Raw genomic sequence first — 23,713 nt, forward strand, 5'->3', positions numbered from 1 at the left:
CCACCACTTCTATACTGACCCACAAATACCAAACCATACTAATTCCATTTACCTGCATTTGCTCCATAGTTGCTATGCCCCGGCATTTTAAATACTTATCCTACCTGCCTCCACCACCTTAGGCAGCATGTTTCATATATCTACCGCCCTCTGGGTGAAAAAACTTTCTTCAGATCTCCCCTAAACCATTTTGTCCTCATCTAAAAGTTATACCCACAGGGAAGAGACTCTCATGATGTCCTCTGTCTGTACTGCTCATAATTTTATATACCTTAATCAGATCCCCTTCAGACTCCTCTGCTCCCAGGAATACAAAGCCAGCCTACCCTGTTTTTAATGTGCTGTACCTGACACATGCTTCCTTCTTTTTCTCTACCAAACTCAACATTCCTTGACATCCAGAGTTCCCTGCACTTGCTGCCCTTGCCCTTCACTCTTAGAGGAATACCCTGGCTCTGAATTTTTCACTTTTCTACTTTTTAAAAGACTGCCACTTTCCAAATGTAGACTTACCTGCAAGCACTGCTCCCAGGCTATGTTTGTTAGTTCCTGTCATGATATTGAAATCACTCTTCCCCAAATTAGACACTTAAAATTCTACACCATCCTTATCTGTTTCCATGATGTCTTTGAAACTTACGGTTATGATCACTATCCTCAAAATGCTCACCCACTGAAACTTCAACCACCTGACCAGCTTCATTCTCTAGGATTAGTTCTAGCATCGCCCCATCTCGAGTAGGACTATCTGCCTGCTGGAACAAAAAGCTCTCCAGGATGCACTTTTAAAAATTCCGCCCTATCTGATCCTTTTACACTAAGGCAATCCCAGTTAATGTTAGCAAAGTTAAGTCCCTTACAGCTAAGCCTGTTTCTGTCACACCTATCTACGATCTGCCTACATACCTGTTCCTCTATCTCTCCCTCTAAGGCCTGTAGTATAATCCCAGCAAGGTAATCATCCCTGTTTTATTTCTAAGCTTTACCCAGATGGCCTCATCTGAAGACCCTTTGAGGATGTCCTCCCTTAATGCAATGCCCCACCTCCTTTTGTCTATTTCCCCTCCCCCCAGCATTGCACCTTAAACCTCTGTACCCTGAAGTGTTGAGCTGCGATCCTGTCTTTCCTTCAACCATATCTCAATGATTGCAACAATACCATATTCCCACATGCCGACCAATGCTCTGCGTTCATCGACCTTACCAGTCAAGCTCCTTGCTTTAAAATAGATAAAATTTAGCTTTCTGGACTTTGATGTACCTTATCCTGCCTATCCCTTCTCTGCCTACTGCATTATCTTAGTATTCCTTCTATATCTGATTGGACCCTGCTCCTGACTTTGCATCTACTCTGTGCCCCATTTCCCCTGCCAAATCAGTTTAAAGCCTCCATAACAGTACGAGCAAATCTCCCAGAATATTGGACCTACTTCAGTTCAGGTGAAACCCGTCCAGCTTGTATAGGAACCATTTCCCCCAGAAGCTGTCCCAATTATCCAAAAATCTAAAGCCCTCCCTCCTACTCAGTCCTTTTAGACACATGTTCATCTGACCTGTCTTCTTATTCTTGTACGCAGTAGTGAGGTAGTAGTGAAGTAATTGACAGATTACAACCTTTGTAGTCTTCCTGTTTCATCTACTACCTAACTCTCGAAATTCCTGTTGCAGGACCTCATTACTTTTTTACTCAAGTTGCTGGTACCAACATATACCATGACTGCTGGCTGTTCATCCTTCCTCTTCAGAATGTCCTACAGCAGCTCTGAGATACCCCCAACCATGGCACCAGGGAGGCAACATATTATTTGAGAGTCTCATTTGCTGCCACAGAAACACCTGTCAGTTTGCCTTACAATCAAGTCCCCTATGACTAAAGCTTTCCCAGTTTTTTTCTGCCCCTGCTGTGCAGTACAGTTGATCACAAACTTGGCTGTTGCTGCTTTCCCCTGTGAGGTCATCTCTTTAACAGTTTCAGGTTGTAAACATTTAGTTGTGCATTTCTTTAATAATGATATAATAGCTACATGTGATTGAAGCAGCTGCTCACTTATCTGCATGCAAAAAGAATCACATCAGAGTTCAATCTAACCTCATGTTCATGTACGTGAAATTATTAGAAGGGGCACTTAGTAGTATTGAGCAATGGAAACATGGCTAATTTCCCCTCATTGGTGAGACTGTACTGTGGCTTATCCTCTTCATTCATTATTGTACCTGCAGAGTTAAGCTAACAGTATCATACAGAAATGTAGCCTATAACCTTATTGGCTTATCATCACATTATGAAACACATTTACACACTCACCCATCAGGAAAAACTCATATCTTGTGATGACCCGTGTCATGCAATCATAGAGTCCTTACAGTATGGAAATTGGCCCTTCAGCCCACAAGTCCACACTGACTTTCAGAGCAACACACCCAGACCCATCCCCCTATAACCCACCTAATCTACACATCCCTGAACACTATGGGCAATTTAGCATGGCCAATCCACCTAGTCTGCATATCTTTGAACTATGGGAGGAAGCCGGAGCACCTGGAGGAAACCCACGCAGACATGGGGAGAATGTGCAAACTCCACATAGACATCGCCCAAGGGTGGAATCAAACCTGGGCCTCTGGCGCTGTGAGGCAGCAGTGCTAACCACTGAGCCACATAATTTCTTTTTATGCAACGTCCTGTTAAGACCAAAGTCTGCTCGGGAATATTCTAGAAGGTAGTTATTTAGTTTCCCATTATAACATTATGAAGTTCTACAAAATATCATGTGATCTGGAGTTAGCTGTCAGTCTGTATTCTGTTTGACAGTTCAGAACACTGAGAATTTATGTAATGAGGAAACAAAATTCACTCTAAATGAAAGTTTTTAGTTGGGCAGTTTTTAGAACATATTATGATGTGAAGCAGTATTCTAAGTATAGAGCAGAAACTTTGTTGCTATGTATTATACCGTTAAAAAAGGACTGAACATTGAAGACCAGAAGAATGAGGGATTGCGGATTGAACATTATCCACTGTTGCTGTTTCAGCATTGCTGAAGACCACTAGACACTTTAATGGGGTTGCGAAGAGAGCCTGTCAAAATTCTTTACTATCAGTATTGACATGACCCACACGAGAGATAGTGCAAATGTTCATCTTGTTAGTGGGCTCCTTAACATCCCCTATCTGCTGGATTAATTCCATCAAAGTGTACTTTCTTTCAGCCTCGCTGCAACACGGACAGTGGCCATTGCTCCCTGTGTACTACTGGTCCTGGACAGCTGCCAACCGAGAATCTCAGAAGCGGGACTTCTTGTTCCAGAGAGATAGAAGTCATACTTCAGATCTCTTTATTGACAGCTGAGTATGAATGACAGCAGTGCACCTATCATCTATTTTTTGTTGGTGGGGTTAGGGTTGCATCCAATAAAATCCAGCTCCAGGTTTCACTCAGGCTTTAGTGAGTTAGCTGATCTTGCTTAGATGCTATAATTGGCCTCAGAAGCTTTAGCCCTAGAAGGAGACTATAACTATTAATGGCCAACCTCTGACAGAGGACATATGAATGATATTTAGTGGGAACAGAACTTGGCTTGACTGTGTAACAGTTTACTGCTACTTTGCCTTAAGCATGCATACATGAAGAGTGGGAACTTGGCCAGAATATAGCAGGGTTGTCAGCACTTGGAAGTAGCATTTGGAAGTTCTCCCAGCAAGATGTAGGAAATAAAGAGGAAATAAAATTGGAAAACTGAAAGTGGCAGTGTGAAAGGTTGGAACTGAAACAACAGGAAATCACGAATCTGATTGCTCCAAAAAATTGTTACGAGTGGATCTAATTTCAGTTCCACTCCTGGTATAATAATATTCATTTTTGGTGAGGTCAGTAATATATATGAAACAATTAAGTGTGATCACAATATTATATCTGCAAATCATTTTGAGGTCTCATCTCATCGTCACTCTTGTCCCAACATCACCGTATTAATTTGTTTTTAATCAGCAATGGCCTTACTTTTCTACTTAACTGCTTTTGGTAAGTTTATATCTATACCTGCATGCAGACCAAAATGGAGGATTGATTTTTAGGCAGGCTTAATTTCTAAGAGTGGAACAATAAGTAAAAATTCCCCAATGAAACCACGTTGTATAAAACCCGATTATTCAACTTTATTAACATCAAGATTTTTCCAATGATGATCTCATTTATCAACAAATAGAAAACAGACTGTGTATACAACAGAGTAACCCCTACAGCACTATGCATACACAAGGTAAAAATGAGCGTGTTCCAAACAATTCAACCTTTTCAAATCAGGTTACAGTCGATATCATTCTAATTGATTATATTTGGCGTTCATCCACCGCCTTCCCCAATTCCACACCCAGACACCCTACCGCAACAGCTCCACAGTATAACAGTTGATTATCCGATCACAGAACTTCCACCCACCAGAATAGCTAACTGGAAAATTCAGGCTATTGGTAAGGAAACGCTTAGCAGTCTTAACTGCCACAATAGTCAACATAAAACAGAGACCAACTGGTCTGATTGATGACAAATAAGTGTTGCTGCTCCCAGCTCTTCTCTGGGTAGGTGATTGAAGTTTGTAGCAAGGTGCGCTGCAGTGTTTACATCAAGTTGGTTGTGATCCAGTTTAAATTTATCTCCAATAGATTGGCAGATTATCGGGTATTGGTTATTTCTAACCTTTTTATTTTTTTTAAACAAGGAAAGGATCAAATCGGTCATTTTAAGAAACTGTACAAAACCAAAATGCATCCTTGTTTTCTTTTTTATTAAATTCATCTAACAGCACCAGGCTCCTGCTTTATTCAGTATTAATAGTTTTGTATTGTACAGTATCTGGAGAGAAGACACTTTCATATAAGATTAAACTTCAGTTTGTCTATCCCTAGGAGTAGATACAGCAGCTATTATCAGAACAGTGGTTAAGATTCCAGTCACCCGGATTAAATACAGAGCTGCACTAAAATGGGCAGCTCTGTTGCAAACATAAAGAACCCTTAAATCAGCAAAAAGGAGAATATAAAAACTTAACCAATTATAATAAAATAAAAAATGCACTTACAGCACAAGGAATTCTGTTTTGCCATTGAGCAAAACAATTTAGCTTCAGAAAAAATTACCAGTTTCAATAAAAAGATTTATAAAATTGTTGATGGCACCCCTGTTAAAGACCAAAAAAAATTGATGCTTTATATTTGAGCTAAACTTATAATCAAAAAAGGAAATCCCATGTAGAGCGAAGAGGAATTGAGATGCGTAAATTATTATCTTATTGGTTTGGAGTTAAAACAAGTCAACTGAGCTCCTGATCAGTCCAAGAACCATGATAGAATTTCTGAGTTGCTGATATCATTACACCTTGACAACTCGCTGTACAGGATAACTAAACAATGATTTGATATGGCTCAAAAAATTATTTTCTGGGTCCTGAAAGTCACAAGTTCTGATTGGGTGATAGAAGTTACGTTGCATAGTGATCAAAGCTTCCAAGGTACTCCAGCGCTGCTCGGTAACATAACTGGTACTGGTCCTGTGAACAGAGATTAAACATTCAGTAAAGTGTTCTCCATTAAAATTTGAATTCAAAAGATTTATTTAAATATTGAGATAATTTTTTAAAATAATCCAGAAAATACGCAACTAATTACTTGTGTTTGTTATTCTAAAATATTTGCTTACATGAGTGATTAATATATAACATAGTGGAATTGAAATATGACCACCAAACGTCTCTAAAGAGAGGTGAAACTCATTATGTGTGATCCTGGGCAATACTGGAGTAAAGGATGCTGTAATGCTTATAATGTCACTCACTAAAAGGTCAGCATTGAAAATGCAAAGTCCTGAAATTCAATAGGGTTTCATCTGTTTCACATTCGTAACAGCAGTGGAAAGTGCAAATTGGCCATTTTTCAACCTTCTTCTTATAATAAATTGGATACCTAATGAGTACCATAGATTCCCAAGTTCTTTCCAAGCCAGTCTTTATTGCAGATTTAAAATTCTGTTTTTTTTGTGACAATGAGTAAAAAGCATCATAGTTGGTATATTACTCATTATTTCTACTATGAACAGTATTCATAGTATTCATTGCAGCTCTAATTATATCCATTTTGATAATAGCATAGCTACAGCCATCATCAAGACTTTTCAGCTAGCATCCTAAGACCATGAGTTTGCACTGATTACTGCATCTGATTTTTGCACTCAGAGCACTTTTTGCTTCAGATTTTACTAATCAATTGATTAACAAACAATCCAGAAACCTTCATGAAAATTGGTAGAAACATATCTAAAAGCTCCCTATGGATATCATAGGGTAGAACTGGACAGACACGACCAGGAATCAATTTTATGGGACCATTTCGGGACTGTCCAAATTTGTCTAAGATGATGTTTGGTTGGGCCACTTCACAGATGATATGGGGTTACCAACTCTTTTAGAGACTTCCCCAGTATGTGATCATCGGAGTCTTTTTAAAAATACTTCCCCAGCATATCAGCTTTTTTTGGAGAAGTCCACATTCATTGCTTATTCATACCCTTGAGAATGTGGAGGTAAGTTGGCTTCTTGAACCACTGCATTCACATATGATAGAAGTGGCCTAAAACAAGGCGAGGCAGACAGTTCCTAGATTTTGACCAGCAAAAGAGGCAGAACACCTATTCAGATTTAAATTGGGATGGTGTGTAACATGGAGGAGAACTTGCTGTGATGATGTTCCCAATACCTGCTGCCCTTTTCTTTTTAGTTCACTGGTTTGGGGACTGCTTCCAGGGAAGCCTGATTTGTCACTAAGCTGGACATACTACAACTATGGTGCACCCATGGTGGAAGGAGTAGATTTTTAAAGCAGTACTGGGAACCGATCAAGGTAGTCATTTTGTCCTAGAATTCTTGTTGCAGCTGCAATTATGCAGGTAAATGAAGAATATTTATTCACCTACTGATCAGATCATATTTTCTATAGTTAATGTGTGTGCTTTGTTAAGGCTAGATCCCCTGGTCATTGAATAGCTTGGCTTTTTGCTTTATGCCAGCAATAGCTCGAGAGCCAGGCCAACACCCATAATCAGATGAAGATGGGAAACACTGTACTTGACAGAGGAGACCCAATGATGGGTGTAGTATTCTGAAGGGGAAAGCCAAGCTCTAGGAACTTGCAATTTACCAGAATCTCCACCAGCAGTGGAATACTGTCCACTTACTCCAACAGCATGTGTAGTGATTGTAACGCATTCAGCCAGTTGGACCTCATATAACTATCAATTCCCTGATTAAGGCTGTTAATCTAGTCCAATCAGGGAGCACTGGATGACATAAAAAGGTTGGGTATCAGGGATATTGACACATTGGTGCCTGACTCCATATGAGGCAGTATGAGAGTTGAGAACTGTGCATTTGTAAATAAAAGGTGACTTGGTAATGAGATACCAGCTTCTGTGGAGTTATTTCACACAGAAAAGGCGTGACCCATCTGGGATAAAGCAGCCCACTTCATTGGCATCCCATCCATCACCTGCACATACTCCCTTCAACACCAATGCACTGTGGTCACAGTGTGTGTATCATTTACAAGATGCACTGTTGTAACCCACTGAGGCTTCTTTGGAATCAACTTTGAAACCTGATCCCTCTATCACCTAGATAGAGTAGTGGTAACAGATGTGAGAGAACACATCACCTGCAAGCTCCTCTCCAATTCAAACACCATTCTGACTTGAAAGCTATTGCCATTCCTTCACTGTCGCTGGATCAAAATTCTGAAACTCTCCTTAACATCTCTGTGAGTGACAAGACAAGCGATGGAAGATTTGTTCTGTGGAGGCAGAAGGATCAAGAGTGCAGCACTGACAAGAATATTGCCAATCCTCCTGATTTGTCATGCTGGGGGGTCCTTGTCCCAGTAAACATTTTTTGATTAAATAAAAATAACTGATTTGGAGAATCCCATAATTTCCAAGCAGATAACACAATCTTGAATTGCTCTTACGCATCTGGCCAGTCTTAGTTTTCAGTTAACATAAGTAAGATATATGACATAAGATTAAACACCTTTTGTGGACATCTTCCAATAATCCAGAATTCAGTATACATTAAAACTACATAAAAAAACATTTATTAGCATTGTCATTTATTCAAGATTCACAACATTTCTTTGCATTTATTATTGTACTTGCTTTCTACACATCTGTTAACACAGAGTGTGGGCATTGGTTACATGCAGCAGGTGACCTTTCACTGAACAGCAATCAAAAACAGACTCAAATGACCAATTTCTGTTCCCTAATAAAGCAGAAAATATTTCTAAGCAAAGAAAGGTTTGCTTATTTATATATGGTAAGAAGTTCCTTGCCAGAAAATCTTAAAAGACAAGGTTTACTATGTTCTTTGGCATTGGTGTTGGGGTGAGGGGGAAGGGGAGGGAATGCTTCCAATATTACCAGAAATTTTTATTTTATTTTATATTATATGCTAAAGTACCAGGAGTTGCTTGTCTCAAATCCAACACCTACATTATCATTGAATCATCTGGCAAGGGTGGTGCTGTTGTTGGCTGCATACCAAAATTTACCTAGCAAGTGCCAAATATCAATTCTGTAACACTTTCACCTATCTATGGACCATAGCCCTAGCCTCAAACTTCAAGCCAGGACCTGTTTCCAGGGCTTTTGATGATCATATCTACTCTTTTCTCCAGTCTCCAACATCATAGTTCTGCAACCTTGAAATGCTTATTTTGACCTCCTTCCCGAAATCCACAAACAGAATTGCCCTGTAGAACCATTAATTCAGCCTGTTCCTGCCCCACTGAACTCTTTACTTTCTATCTTGACTATCCCCCTTCTTATCCAGTCTTTATCCGTCTGTATGTGACTCTTCTGATGTCTTCCGTCATTTTAACAGTTTCCTGGAACTTTTATCCGATCTATCTCTACCTCCTCCTGAGTCTCGATGGCGGCTCTTGGTTAGCACTGCTGCCTCACAGCACCAAGGACCCGGTTTCAATTCTCGTCTTGGACAACTGTTTATGTGGAGTTTGCACATTCTCAGTCTAAGATGTGCAGGTTAGGTGGATTGGCCATGCTAAATTGCCCATAGTGTCCAGGGATGTGTCAGTTAAGTGGATTTGCCATGGGGGTTGCAGGGATAGGATAGGGGGGTGAGTGTGGGTGGAATGCTACCCAGAGAATTGGTGAGGACATGTTGGGCTGAATGACCTGTTTGCACACCATAGGGATTCTATGGAAAAAGCTCACTCTTCTTCCTTGAATAGAGTTCCAACATGTCTTTATCCACCAATACCTTTCTCAACTTGGCTGTTTATATGGGCATTCAATTGTTCTCAATTGAACAATTTCTCCTTCAACTGCACTCAAATTATTCAAAGAAAAAGGTTAGGTATGGGTACACAAAAGGGTCCTAGTAATGCTTCCTCTTTCCAGATTATGTGGAACATTCTTTTTCCAGTCTGCTGATGCTCCCTCTCTCACCTCCTTGATGACTGTAACAGTGCCATTTCATGCTCTTGCCCGAATTAGAAAATTGTACCAACTTAGCTTCCAAATCTTATCCTATTTTGCCTTAACATGTTAACATCTGATTCTTTCCTTGACTTGTCCATCTCCATTTCTGGGGACAGAATTACAAATAACATTTACTCTAACCCCAATAATGCCCACAATAGTCTTGTCCAGACTTGAGCAAGCCCTGCTTGTAGTAAGGACTCTATTCCATTCTACTTGTTTCTTCATCCTGTTACATCTATTTTAGATGTTGCAATCTTCCATTTGAGTGCTTCTGATCTGCATGCTGTTTTATTACAAATTGTGGAGCACTCCACTCCCTGTGCATTATTACTGATGGGGCTGTCAACTGTTTCCATTCTAATTTATGCTCCTGCTGTGAACCCTTCCTTTTGTTCTAGAACCATTAGAGATTTCCACTTGTCCTTACTTTCTGACCCTCTAGCTTCTGTATCTAATAATCATCCTCTATCATTTCAGTCACCTTCAGCACAGTGCCACCATAAAAAAAAACTTCCTATTGCCTTGGCTTTCAGCATTCCAAAGGAACTATTTCCTCCAATGACACCTTGGTTCATTCCTCATTCATCCGACTACCCTTCCTTTTCCCACAACACTTCTGCATGCAAGTGCAGGAAATGTAATACCTGAAATTCTACCTCCTCTGTTTTCATTCCCAAGTACCAAACACTCTTTCAAAGTAAAATTTCTTTCCATTTAGTTTACTATATTTACTGCCATGAGGTGGTTTCCTTTCCAGTGGGAAGGCTAAAAGCAGACTGACTGACCGCTTTGTGGAATGCTTCCATTCATTCAGTTCACAAATGTGACTGAGCTTCCAGTCGCCTGTCATTTTAATTCTCAGCCTTGCTCCCTCTCACCTGGACATGCAATGTTCCAATAAAATTCAAAGCATATTCAAGGAAGAGTGCCTTATCTTTCATCTGATGATTGTTGTTATTTCAGTGTAACTTTTCATTGGTTTTCTCTCGCTATTGTCCCAACCTTGACTAATTTCCTATGCGCTATGTTACATTACATGCCATCTGTCCTGTTCCTCCATTTGCTATAGGCAGAGGTTCTCACCACTGTTGGGATAACCTGTGTTTTCTTGTGCCAATAAAATGTTTGAAGCCCAGCCATTCACCAGCCATGTTTTGGTGATCCTGAGGTGCCTTCACTGCGCACGCAGTGAGAAAGTAAGCACAAACCAATGCTTTCAGGGCATACAGGTGGAATGATTGACAAAACATTACACACTCAAGTGCACAGTCTTAGATTTATGCTGTTAAAGCACCAAGCCAGAAAGCTTACCCATCCTTTGTTATATCCAATCTTACAACCTTGTCTAAGTCCGTGCTGGTCTAGGTGGAGTGCTCTTTGGAGGTTCAGTGCAAACTTATTCGGCCAAATGGCTTCTCTCTGCACTGTAGGGATTCCATGATCTAATTACAAGTCGTGCAAACATTCTTATTCAATATAAGGATACCATTATCTACAGATAATAGAACAGGTGTTCAACAAGTTTTAGCAAATAATACGATGTCACAAGTTTGATGATTCAGCTAAAATATCAACTATGTCAACATCTGTATCAATTCAAAAGGCAAAATTCACTAAAAGGGCACTATAACCCAACAGGTGAAATCATTTTGTACAAAGTACAAGACTAACTGATGGTGAGCTTTTTGTGTTACTGTCCAAGACAAAGTTTATCTGATTCATCCTAGATAAATTCCAATGAATGCCTGCAGCAAAATGTATGACCACAGAAATCTGGACTTTTCACTGCTTTGACAACTTGGCAGATGGACTGGACTCCCCCAGTAAGATTTCTACATATAATTTCAGTGTCTTATTGATAGAATATGAATAGACAACAAACCACATTGACATTTCTAGAAGCTATTTTAAGGTAATTATCATGGCGCATTTCAACTAGCTTAAGTAAAAAAAAATTAACTATCTCACCTCTGTTTGAACCATGGCAGGCCGTTGTGTTCGTAATGTCTTCACTGTTTGAAACATGTCCACAACTCCCTCATACCTCATCCGTTCCAGCACAATACTCAGGGTAATGAACACACCAGTTCGTCCCACACCAGCGCTATTAGACAGAAGAAACCTTCGTCAGATTTTTGCATAGCTACGCATTTCAGAGCTTTGTTGAATTCAATTCTCATGCACTAACTCTTTAAGGTCTGGTTGTTCTTGACTGAGGAGGATAGCTTGAGCTATGAAATTATGTGGTTTGCAGGACCCAGTTCAGTCGAAGGTACTTCAAATGGCATGATCTTTGCTCCTCTGAGGGTGGGTGCTGTTGAAGGATACAGCTAGGCTTACCACACCCAGAAGCAGATTTCATGTGGCTCAGTGTTAAGCATCATTCCCTCTAATTTATGTTTTTGTGCATGGATCTCTGAGGTCAGTAAGTGTCAACATGCTGATTGCCGTGCATGGTGCAATATCACAGTGGCTGCGATCACATAGCCTTGCAGCTTAGAGGGAATATTGGTGCTAAGGTGGGGCAGGTTTAAAAGAGCTTCTTCGTATCTCTGGGGCTTCATTCTAGATGTTTGGTTATATTTGTGGCCTTCTAGTCGTCACTCCTCACAGCGCAATCACAACCCCACCCATTCCCAATAGCCCCTCATAGCCTCCAAGCCAACTTGTCGTTCTTCCATGCCTAATCACTCAGTATACATTTTGTACATAACCAATCAACCCAAAGTAACAGTGCCATGTCTGAGACTATTTGAGAAAAACAAAATCTTGGGGAAAGAACTCGTGTTCCTACAGACTTATAAAATTATCAAACAGACTGCTAGATATCAATAACAGAAAATAAACATTGATACATTTACAAAAGAGCTCAGTCGAAGAGAAAAATTTGCTTAGTTATAACTAATTTCATCACCATAATGAAAAGTGCTGGCTGCTTTTTCATCCTTACCTGCAGTGCACAGTGATAGGTCCATCCTGTCCAAACTGTTCCTTAGTCTTATGTACTTGACCAATGAAATCAATGAATCCCTCTCCTGTTTTTGGCACTCCTTGTTCAGGCCAATCAGTGAATTGGAACTGCCGGATTGTTCGAGATTGACCATCCTACATTTGAAATTAAAGGTAGACATTTGAAAATTATTGGTGCCTAAATGACATTTTAATTGAAATTTGCTCTTACAATGGAGGAATGTCCCTCAATAGGACACACATTAATGTACAGAATACAACAAAAACCACAGTGAATTTAATTGCTACTTTAATTATTGATACACTTCTATGGTGCTGAAGATAAAGAAATAGGTATAAAAAGTGTTCAAGGGCAAGACGGAATCAGTTAAAACCACAACCGTCTGCCACAATGTATTGTCACATGACTGCAAACCTTACTTAAACAGATCATTTTAAGGATCCCAAACTAATTTACATAGGAGTAGCCTACTTTGTTAGATCAAAAAATCTAACAGTATAGAAAGAAGCAATTTGGTCCATCATCTCTATCTATGCTGGCTTTTTGAAAGAGCTATCCAATTAGTGCCACTACTCATACATTCTTCTGTCATGGCCCTGCAAATATTTTCCTTTCAAAATGCATGGATCATACAGTATCTCTAGTGATAGACAGATGTGTTGTCTCATAGATCATTAAAGTTAATGTTGCTGATCTAAAATGCATTTCATTCTTATTTAGTTTTTATTTTTAATAATCAAAAAAATTGTGGTCCTTCCATCACGGAGTCTGCAATAGAAGGAAATAGTAAAAAAACTGAAGCAAATAGGGAGGAGTATAGTCCAATAAATAAGCTAAATTTTCAAGACATTCAAATAGTAGTTTTTGGAAGGCACCTTTGGGAAATACAGAGACAACACAAAGATGGGTGGTTGATAGTGAAGAGGTACAAGATGATATCAATGGTTTGGTTGAGTTGGGGGGCAAGTGACAAATGGAAATCTTTCCAGAGAAGTCTGAGGTTATACGTCTGGTTAAGACAAATAAAGCAAAGGAAAGCACAATAAATGGAGGTTATTGAGAGAGGTAAAGACAATGAGAGACCTTGGAGTGCATGTGCACAGTTTCCTGAACATGGCAGGACAGATCGAAAAGGTGGTAAAGAAGGCATTATGAGATGCTTTCCTTGACTGGGTGAGATACTGAATGCAAGAGTAGGAATGGAAGACATTGGTCAGGCCACAGCTGAAGTTCTGAGTACTGATCTGGTCACATTACAGGACGAACAAAATTGCTCTACAGAGAGTACAGAACAGATTAACAGGCTTTTCGTTAGGAACAGAGGAGGCTGAGTGGTGACTTAATTCGAGACATATGAAATAATGAGGGGCATGGATGCAGTGGAAAGGGAAGACCTACTTCCCAAATGCATAGGTCAATTACCAGGTGGCACAGATTTAAGATGACTGGTACAAACATTATAGGGGACATGAGAAAAAAGCATTTTCACCTAGAGGGTGGTGAAGGTCTGGAATGTGCCACTCAACTTGGCTGTTGAGATGGAAACCCTCAACTCATTCAAAAGAAGCTTGGATCTGCACCTGAAGCTGCAAGGCTACAGATATGGTGCTTGTGAGCGGGCACTAGTTTATTCGGCTGGCAGAATAATTGGCACTGAATGACCTATTTTTATGTTTTCTATGGTTCTAGTACAAACCTCAAGAAAACAAGTTGAATCACTATGAGACCATCATTTTGCTAAATGATAACCCAGTTATTTATAATACCACCAGCACCACCGCTATGGCCTCAATGTCAGTTTCAAATGTAATACAAGTTTCCATGGTCCCAGAATACAACTAAGCTATTTCAACAGTAAATGACATTTATGCCTTTTGTGAATGACCTGCACACCACAAAATGTTGGCAGTAAAAATTCACATTTAAGATATTACATCACTGAGATAGTAAAGTGAAACACATAAACCTTGACGTTTTATACTGATTTTTCAACCTGTGTTGGGAATAAAATATTCTGATCATTGTATGCAGTATATTAATTTTGACAATTATGTAATAAAACAAAAATCAAAATATTCCTGATGCTGGAAATTTGAAACAAAAGCAAAAACATCTTGGCTGACTGAAAGTCAATAACAATAATAAAGATTTTATGATTATCAAAAAAATTCAACACACAACTTGAAATTATTGATGTGACATGCATAACATCTTTGGTCATGATTCTTGACTGAAAAGAGATAGACAACTTGCAATTCTCTTTTAGCTTTTGGAATCATTGTGTGAATTCTCACTGCAATAAAGGAGTCAAAAACAGGTATTTTTTTTATTCATTGGATGTAGGCATTGCCATCAAGGCCTGCATCTATTGCCCAAAGTAACTCTGCGGTCACCATAACTGATAACCTGTTTTTGAACTGAATTTAAATCCATCAGCCAGAGTGATGGGTCTTTTACTCCACACAGCAAATACATGGCACAGTGACATTTTAGAAGTTACCATTCATTCACTTAGTGAACATAACAAGCATACTGAAATTTAATCTGAAAGCCCATGTTACAACAAAGTTAGAAAGGGTGAACTGATTCCTTTTATTGTTCTATTATTCCACTCGACATAAACATTGTTTGAATATAAAAGGGGAGTGGATAATTTCCAATTATATATTAGACTGTACGAAGCTCAGTATTAGAACCAAAGTCAGCCAGATTCCTTAAGTTGACAAGTAAAAAGCTAATTTATTGCAAAAATAACTTTACTCGAGCAAGGATGCAATCATTATTGAGATTTGTTTAAAAAGTGCAATTATGTCCAACTATGCTTCTTGAAAAATAACAAAAAAAAATTCCTCCAGGCATGGGGGAAAAAATACGACACTGCAGACTTTTGTAAATACTATGGCAAAGAAATGTTAACTTGAAAAAAAAGGAATATTTACACTGCTGTAAATGTTACTCTGCAACCAAAGTCACTTTCCGCATAGGCCACTGGCACTGAGGTTTCTTCCTGGATCAGTTCTAAACAGTTGATTTCTTTTTCTGGGGACAGTGGTGTAGATGGACTTCTCCTTTGACAGCTTGCAGTGGTGAGGTCTTCCGGTGCATTTTCAACTCACAAAATTTGATGAGTGGGGTCTCAGAGAAAAAGGAGGGCTCATGCTTCTTTTCCCTAGGCAGTTTCTCCCTGATTGTGTTCAAAACCAATATAATTTTCACCCACAAACTGGTTCATGGGACCACTCAGTTAAAGCATTGTAAACTCAGTAACAGCATCCCCTCTAACTTTTTCTTCAACTGCATTGACCTCCTAGGTCTGTGCGTGGCAGCGACGTCTGCAACCAGAAGTCAGTGAGCTTAGAAGGAACGTTGCTTAGTGACTCCATTTAAGTAGCTTGTGTTCTTTGCAAACACAACATACTTAGATGCCGTAGTCAGTCAGTGTCCTTTGCTTTGAAAAGAGTTCTTTTGAAAAGTTTGAGATATATATAAATCTGGCTAATCATGTTTTAAATTAATATTTCAGATAACACATCTCCATTACATTTCCACGATTGGAGAAAAGAAAGCTTCAGAATACTAATGGCGACTTTGAAAATTCAAGGTCTGATCACCATCAATTTTTAACAGTTGCTTAGTACATATTGTAAAGATAACTCATTTATGAGATAGTAGGAACTGCCGATGCTGGAGAATCTGAGATAACAAGGTGTAGAGCTGGATGAACACAGCAGGCCAAGCAGCATCAGAGGAGCAGGAAAGCTGACGTTTCGGGTCTGGACACTTCTTCAGACTCTTGCATACATATCTGCAAAGCCATGAGAGCGTAACTTAACAAAAGCAGATGGGATCAGCAGAATTCATATCTCAGCATTAACGTAACTCAGCACTGATTCTTATGCCGTTGGTTTAACTCTGTACAGAATGTTTAGGTAAACAGCAAAGCCCAATTGTCACTCGTTTCTTCGTTGTTAGGTTTAATTCCATCATTAAGTTCATTTTCCAAACTCCAACGTCTCCCGTGCAATTCATAAACACATCCTTACAATTCACTTGGGTTATAAATGATGTTTTGTGAGGCGCTCGCTTGCCATGGATTCTTGCTGCTTTTAAGGTCCAGATCTGATCTTCCATACACTTCATCTCATCTTTCTTTTTCTCCAGATTGCATTTTTAGCCATTGTTGCACTTTCCCAGCTTCCGACCTTCGTGGGTTTGTGGGGGTGACAGAAAAAGTTTTTTGCTTTGAGTACAGGCTTACTGACAAGCTCGTAGTCAGCCAACTGTTTGCTTGTCGACCTTTGGAAATGTTTTGGTTCCTTCACATGTGTATTTATGGAGCTAAGGAGTGACTTTTTAAATTCTTCACCAGTATTATGTCTCTGATGTTTTCATAGATGGTCTCAACTTTAATTGCTGGCATCTAACAGTTTAAGATAACTTGTTTGACTGTCAAACTTGATCAAAGTCTGGCTATTTGGAGATTTTGAGATTTCTGCCTATAAGCTCCCAGCACAGCTCATAAACACTGAGACAGTCTTTTTGGCCATCTCGTATTCTGTGGGTGTCTCCTCAAAGTGTGGCATAAACTGCGTGGGCTTTGCTGGTTAACCTGTTTTGTATTAGCAGAATCCAATTTACAGTAGGCTATCCTGACAGCAGTTTACATCCCATCCCATGAGGAAGTGAAGAGTGACATGATGAAACATACACCACTACAAATGAACTTGAGAAGGAATACCTATAGGCCTTGTTCATTGTAGCAGGTGACTTCAACCAGGCAAACCTCAAGAGTGTGCTATCAAGATACAACCAACATGTCTCCTGTTTCACCAGAGGCCCAAATACCTTGGACCATTAAAGACACTTACTACTCCATTTCCCACCCACGCTTTGGTAAATCAGACCATAAGGCAGTCCTCCTACCAGCTTACAAGCCGAAACTGAAGCATGAGGATCTGATACAGAAAGTCATAACAGTGCAGTTCTGAGGTAACTAATGAGCTCCCTCATGAATGCTTGGAGTTGGTGGACTGGTCCACATTCAAGAACTCGGAGGCCAACCCAACTGAGTATGCTGTCACAGACTTCATCAGTGTGTGTAGAAAGCTGCATGCCAAAGAAGTTAAACCGACTGTTCCCCAAATGGAAACAACAAATGAGCTGGAAGATCCAATCCCTACGAAGTCCAGGTCTGAGGCGTTCAAGTCAGGTGACCCTGACCTATTCAGGAAAGCTAGGTACAATCTTTGCAAAGCCACCAGGGACGCCCAGTGACAAAACCAGATTAAACTAGAGTTTCAGACAAACCACACGCACATTTGTCAACTGTGGTAAGGTTTACATGATACAACAGGCTACAAAGCAAAGTCGAGTAGAATTGCTGACAACAATGCATTCCTCCCCAGTGAGCTCAATGCACTATATGCTCATTTTAAATGGAAGGTCAGTGAAACAACGTCACCTGCCCCGACAGCCTCGGGTGCACCCACACCCACAGTCACCGCTGCAGATACCAAATTGGCCTTCTTGAGGGTGAACCCACGGAAAGAGACTGGCCTGGATGGAATGCCCGGCTGAGGACTCAGATCATGTGTGGACCAGCTGGCAGAATATTTGCATATATCTTTAACCTCTCTTTACTATGATGTGAGGTTCCCACCTGCTTCAAGAAGATCACTGTCATCCTGGTGCCAAAGAAAAATTAGGCCATGTGCCTTAAAGACTACTGCCCGGTAGCTCTGACATCCATCATTATGAAGTGCTTCGAGAGGTTAGTAATGTTTTATAAAGCAGAGATTGATCCTCCCCTCTGAGAACTAAAACCGAAACACCCAAACAGGAGCACACTGCTCTATAATCTGTAACAGGACTGTGAACAGTAGCGTAACCTGCGTTTCAGCAACTTCTAGTGGTTAAATAAAACAAACCCCTGACACTCATTTTACAATGAACAAGTAACAATTTATTTATCTAACTCTAACAGTGAACAAATTAACTGAAGACAAAAAAACTGCAGATGCTGGATTTCAAGGTAGACAAACAGGAGGTTGGAAGAACACAGCAAGCCAGGCAGCATCTGGAGGAAAGGAGAAGTCAACGTTTTGGGTATTACCCATCTTCAGGAAGAGGGGTAATATCCAAAATGTTAACTTCTCCTATCCTCCAGATGCTACCTGGCTTGCTATATTCAAACAAATTAATTAAACTATCAACAAACTGAATAAATCCCTTCTAACTACGAACTATTCCTGAATAAAACAAGATTCTAATGGTAATCTGTTTCAATAAATACAAGTCCCACTTTAAGTTTTTTGATGGTGCTTTTTCTAAGACTTAGAGAACTTGTGAAAGCCAGCAATTCTCTCTTGAGAGCTGAGAGCTGTTAACTCCGGCAGATGGCAGTTAGTTCTCCTGTCTTTGCCCAACTGACCCTTCTTTAATACCCTTGATGACATATCAATATTTCTTACAATAGGATTGGATCCTATGTTGTCAAAACCATCAGATTTAAAATTAATAGTGTTTTTGTTATCTAAGTGCCTGGTTCAAATTGATTGGCTAAATTCAAAACGTGTTGTCTTGATAACATAACAAAACTGCTGCTTGGCCTGCTAACTGTACAGCCTTTTGATACAAATGTTTCAATTCAGGTGCTCTCTGTATTTGCAGACTTTCAAGCTGCTAACAGACATTTTTTTTTTAAATCTCTAAGCATAGAAAAAACACATCATCTTTTAAAGGGACCACACAATACTTTCACCCCTAACATTTTACAAACACCAAATTCTAACTTCCTGCCTCCCAATACACAAGTACTCTACCCAACTTCGCAACAAATGGCACACATCAACTCTAGCCTCCCAGATTGCCTTGATCCATTACAAGTTGCCTACTGTCACAATAGGTCCATGGCAGATGCCATCTTCCTGGCTCTATACTCATCCCTGGCAGATCTGAATAACAAGAATACCTAGGTCAGATTCCTATTTATTGACTTGAGTTCTGCCTTCAAAACCATAATTCACAACAAAACTCATCTCCAAACTCCAAGCCCTAGGATTGTGCACCCTCCTCTGCAACTAGACCTTTGACTTCCTGACCCACAGACTGCAATCAGTAAGGATAGGTGACAATACCTCTTCCATAATAATCTTCAAAAACAATGTCCTGCAAGGCATCATATTCAGCCCCTTACTATACTCCTTACATGCTCACAACTGTGTGGCCAAATTCAGATTTAACTCCATTTACAAATTTGCTGATGACACCATAGTGGGTTGGATCTCAAACAATGATGAGATAGAGTAGAGGAGATGGTGTAAATACAACAATCTCTCTCTCAGTGTCAGCAAAATGAAGGAGCTGGTTATTGACTTCAGGAAGCAGAGTGAGGACATGCCCCTATCTGTATCAATGGTGCTGAGGTGGAGGTGGTCAAGAGCTTCAAGTTCCTAGGTGTAGATATCACCAACAACCTGTCTTGGTCCATCCATGTCAATGCTACAGTCAAGAAAGCACACCAACATCTCTACTTCCTCAAAAGACTAAGGAAATTCGGTATGTCCACAACAGTTCATACAAATTTTTATTGATGCACCATAAAAGGCATCCTATTGAGATCCATCACAACTTGGTATGGTAACGACTCTCCCTGAGACTGCAACAAATTACAGAGAGTTGTGAATGCAGCCCAGTCCATCATGAAAACCAGCCTTCCTCCCATCGACTCCGTCTACACTTCCTGCTGCCTTGGGAGAGTAGACAACATAATCAAAGACCCCTCCCACCCTGGTTATACTCTCTTCCACCCTCTTCCATTGGGCAGAAGATACAGAAGTTTGAAAACATGTACCAACAGATTTAAGAAAAGCTTCTTCCCCACTGTTATCAGACTTATGAACAGACCTCTCATATATTAAGAGTTGATCTTTCTCTGCACCTTCTCTGTATCTGGAACACTGTATTCTGCATTCTGTTCTATTACAGTGATATACTTATGTAGGTAATAATTTGTCCAGTTAGCATGCAAAACAATACTTTTCACTGTATCTCGGTACATATAATAATAAATCAAATCAAATCAAATCAACCATTTAATTTGTTCTGCAATTTTCTCAAACTAAATGAAAAATCTACATCCCTCTTCAAATTGTGGGATTGTTCAGGCAAATTTAAACAGCTGTGCACCTGGCCCTAAGTTGAGGCAGGTCTCGCCCCATTGCTACTTTTAGTCTGCATTCAGGAGCCATTGCATGAGGTTTCACAGCAATCCTCCCCTCTTAGTTCAACTGAAATACTTATTCCTATCTTCTCTCTTGCCTTTCCTCTTAATCCCATCTTTCTCTCCAGCTTTTCTTTTTCTCTTTGAAATACTCTTTCTCACTCAAGATATATGTAAAGTCTAGCCAATGATGTTGCAAGTTAATACTTTAGATTATATACTCATAGCAGTGGATCACATTGTTAGCGGTCTGTACCCAAGAAGAACATTAAGGAGTATTGATATGACTCATATTTCACACTTACCCTGGCATCTGTTACTTTGAACTCCCGCAGAATATACTGTGGCATACTGTATTCAGCCATTGGATCTACCACAAAATACTGATACCGAGCAGAGCGTTCTGCTGGCCAGTACTGGTGGCACTTTTCCTGATGAGAATGAAAGAATGAATCAGCATCACTCAGCATAACATATATATGCTCTAAACGGTAAAATAAAAGCAACATATTGTGGATGCTGGAAGTTCTTGAGTTCTCCACTTCTTTGGAACAAGTCAAAGAGTAATTAGACTCTGTTAACTCTGTTTCTCTATCCACCAATATTGTCAAATCTGTTGAGTTTTTCAAGCATTTTCAGGTTTTGTTTAATCTCTAAATAGGTGACACCACACAATTTATTGCTCCTAAAGCAGGCTCAATTTCATCTTTTGCATGATAAGATCAGAAGTGCACTGGTATCTATGGTCCACTTGACCCTTAAGGTATCAGGATACAGGAACAGTGGCTAAGGACGCACATGGTATACTTGCTTTTATTACCCAAGGCATAGAGTTTAAGAGCAGGGAGGTTTTGCTGGAATTGTATAAAATGTTGGTTAGGCCACAGTTAGTGTACTGTGTGCAGTTCTGGAATCCACATTAAAGGAGGAATGTAATAGCATTGGGGAAGGTACAGAGGAGATTTACCAGGATGTTGCCTGTGCTGGAGAGGTTCCATTATAAAGAGAGATTGGACAGACTGGGTTTGCTATCCATACAGCAAAGGAGATTGAGAGGGGACATGATGAAGATATATAAAATTATGAGGGGCAGAGATAGGGTAGACAGGAAGAGATTTTTCCCCTTGATGGAGGGGTCAGTGACCAGGGGGTATAGATTTAAGGTAAGGGACTGAAGTCTTAGAGGAGACATGAGGAAAAACCTTTTCACCCAGACGTTGATGGGAATCTGGAACTCACTGCCTGTAAGGGTTATAGAGGCAGAAACCCTCATTTCAGAAGAATTTAGATATGCACTTTCAATGCCAATGCATTCTAGGCTAATGGACTAACTGCTGAAAAATGGGATTAGCAGAGTTAGGTAGTTGTTTTTGATCTGCGCGAATACAGTGGGTCAAAAGGCCTTTCTCTGTGCTATCGATCTCTATGACTCATTCTTGTTGAAAGAAGTGTTACAATTTGGCCACACACATTTAGTGTCAGATGGCTCTAAATTTTAACACTATACTTTTGTTTTCTTTCTTCACCACCCCCACCCAAAAAAAGTCATTGTCAAGTTCAATCCTGGGACTTATACTACTATTCACACGATTACAAACGAAGTATCTTAGCTAATAACCAGTGAATGACTTTCATTGTAGATAGTTTTATTGTGCAGTTGGGAGCGCAAAGGTAAATTGTTACTTACTCGACCCATCTCCCTCAATTTTGTGAGCATTACTACAATTGTGGAATTGTGCTCCCATAGCATACGCCAGAAATCTTCTGTGGTCTCTGCCAGCGGTCCCTGTGTAGCAATATAAGCCTTCTGCTGCCTGTTCATTGAGGAAACATAGGTAGATTTAAAAACACATATTTCTTCATCCCAGTTGTTATTTAAAAACTAGCAGAGTATGCACATTTCTAGTGAAATTAGTAACTTTACTGGGACTTTATTTAAATCCCCCACCCCTTGCTGTTCCATCCTCCCAATGCTCTCCCTTTTATGTCATGCTCAAACCATTCCTTTCGTCACATCATCCTTCATCCCAACCTTCTGCTTAAACCATCCCTTCCCCCTCATGCTATGTCACCCCCCATTTCATAGCTCCCATGCCATTCCTCCTAAATGCAGTTTGTCCTGCATGCTGCCCCCTTCCATTTCTTTTGGAATGATTTGTGTTTGATGAAGCTGTTCTATAAAACTTTTGGTCTTCACCTGTCTGCATCGTATCAGCTGTTATAAAATATTTGATGCTGAATGTACTCATGAATGCCCACTCTATAAACCCATCAACAGATTCACTCTTAAACCAACTAATCAGAAGGGTCTGAGCAGGCAAAAAACTGCATATTGTTAAGGTAGATGGATGAGTGAGGAATTTACTCCTTCCAGCATGTGGTCTGACTTTGCCCACAGGAGAGGAGAATGTAATGGTCTAGACATTAACTCGTAAAAGAATCTAACTAAGACGAATGAAGCAATTAAAAGGAAACTTTAATGTAAAGCTTTTTATGATTGGAAAAGATTTGCATACAATAATTTAAAAATTCAGATTTTTTCTGAAGATCTGAATTTATTTAGAACGTAATTTAAAGAATATAAGTTGAAAGTTTCCCCAATCTAAACAAATAAAATTACCCAAATAGTCCAAAAGATTACAGTCAAACAAGACTGAACTTTAATAGTTTAAGATAAATACATATGATACTCAACTAATTAGGAATACTAGTTCTGCCATTTAACATCAGTGACAAAGAGGAGAACTAGCTGACATGTATAATTAAATCTAAGTTTTTAAATTGTACTATGTAATGATTGCTAAACAGAGTGTCAGGGTGTGACATTCATATCTAGTTAAAATGACTTATGCAATGGAAGTTATAGTATTCAACTAAAATAAAACAAACCATTAAAAAACTGCAGAAAACACAACAGCCTAAAACGAATGTATAGAGCTGGATGAACACAGCAGGCCAAGCAGCATCATAGGA

The 23,713-nt window shown here is 39.7% G+C and overlaps 2 protein-coding genes across 2 annotated transcripts in view; both read right to left on the reverse strand.

Moving 5' to 3' along the window:
* The window catches only part of LOC125484138 (lysine-specific demethylase 4A-like), a 93,650-nt gene extending 92,925 nt beyond the window's left edge, over positions 1-725 (reverse strand). Inside the window, exon 1 of the mRNA XM_048601536.1 lies at positions 641-725. Coding sequence (XP_048457493.1) covers positions 641-725 — 85 coding nt within the window. The remainder of the gene's footprint in view (positions 1-640) is intronic.
* Positions 726-4,131: 3,406 nt separating this feature from the next.
* The window catches only part of ptprfa (protein tyrosine phosphatase receptor type Fa), a 490,838-nt gene continuing 471,256 nt past the window's right edge, over positions 4,132-23,713 (reverse strand). Inside the window, exons 26-30 of the mRNA XM_048601537.1 lie at positions 22,428-22,554; positions 21,046-21,171; positions 12,499-12,653; positions 11,517-11,652; positions 4,132-5,547 (exon numbers count right to left, since the gene is read on the reverse strand). Of these exons, the coding sequence (XP_048457494.1) occupies positions 5,479-5,547; positions 11,517-11,652; positions 12,499-12,653; positions 21,046-21,171; positions 22,428-22,554 (613 nt within the window). The 3' untranslated portion in view covers positions 4,132-5,478. The remainder of the gene's footprint in view (positions 5,548-11,516; positions 11,653-12,498; positions 12,654-21,045; positions 21,172-22,427; positions 22,555-23,713) is intronic.

Source organism: Rhincodon typus, chromosome 10 (genome assembly GCF_021869965.1).
Source record: "Rhincodon typus isolate 14 chromosome 10, sRhiTyp1.1, whole genome shotgun sequence".
Lineage (NCBI taxonomy): Eukaryota > Metazoa > Chordata > Chondrichthyes > Orectolobiformes > Rhincodontidae > Rhincodon > Rhincodon typus.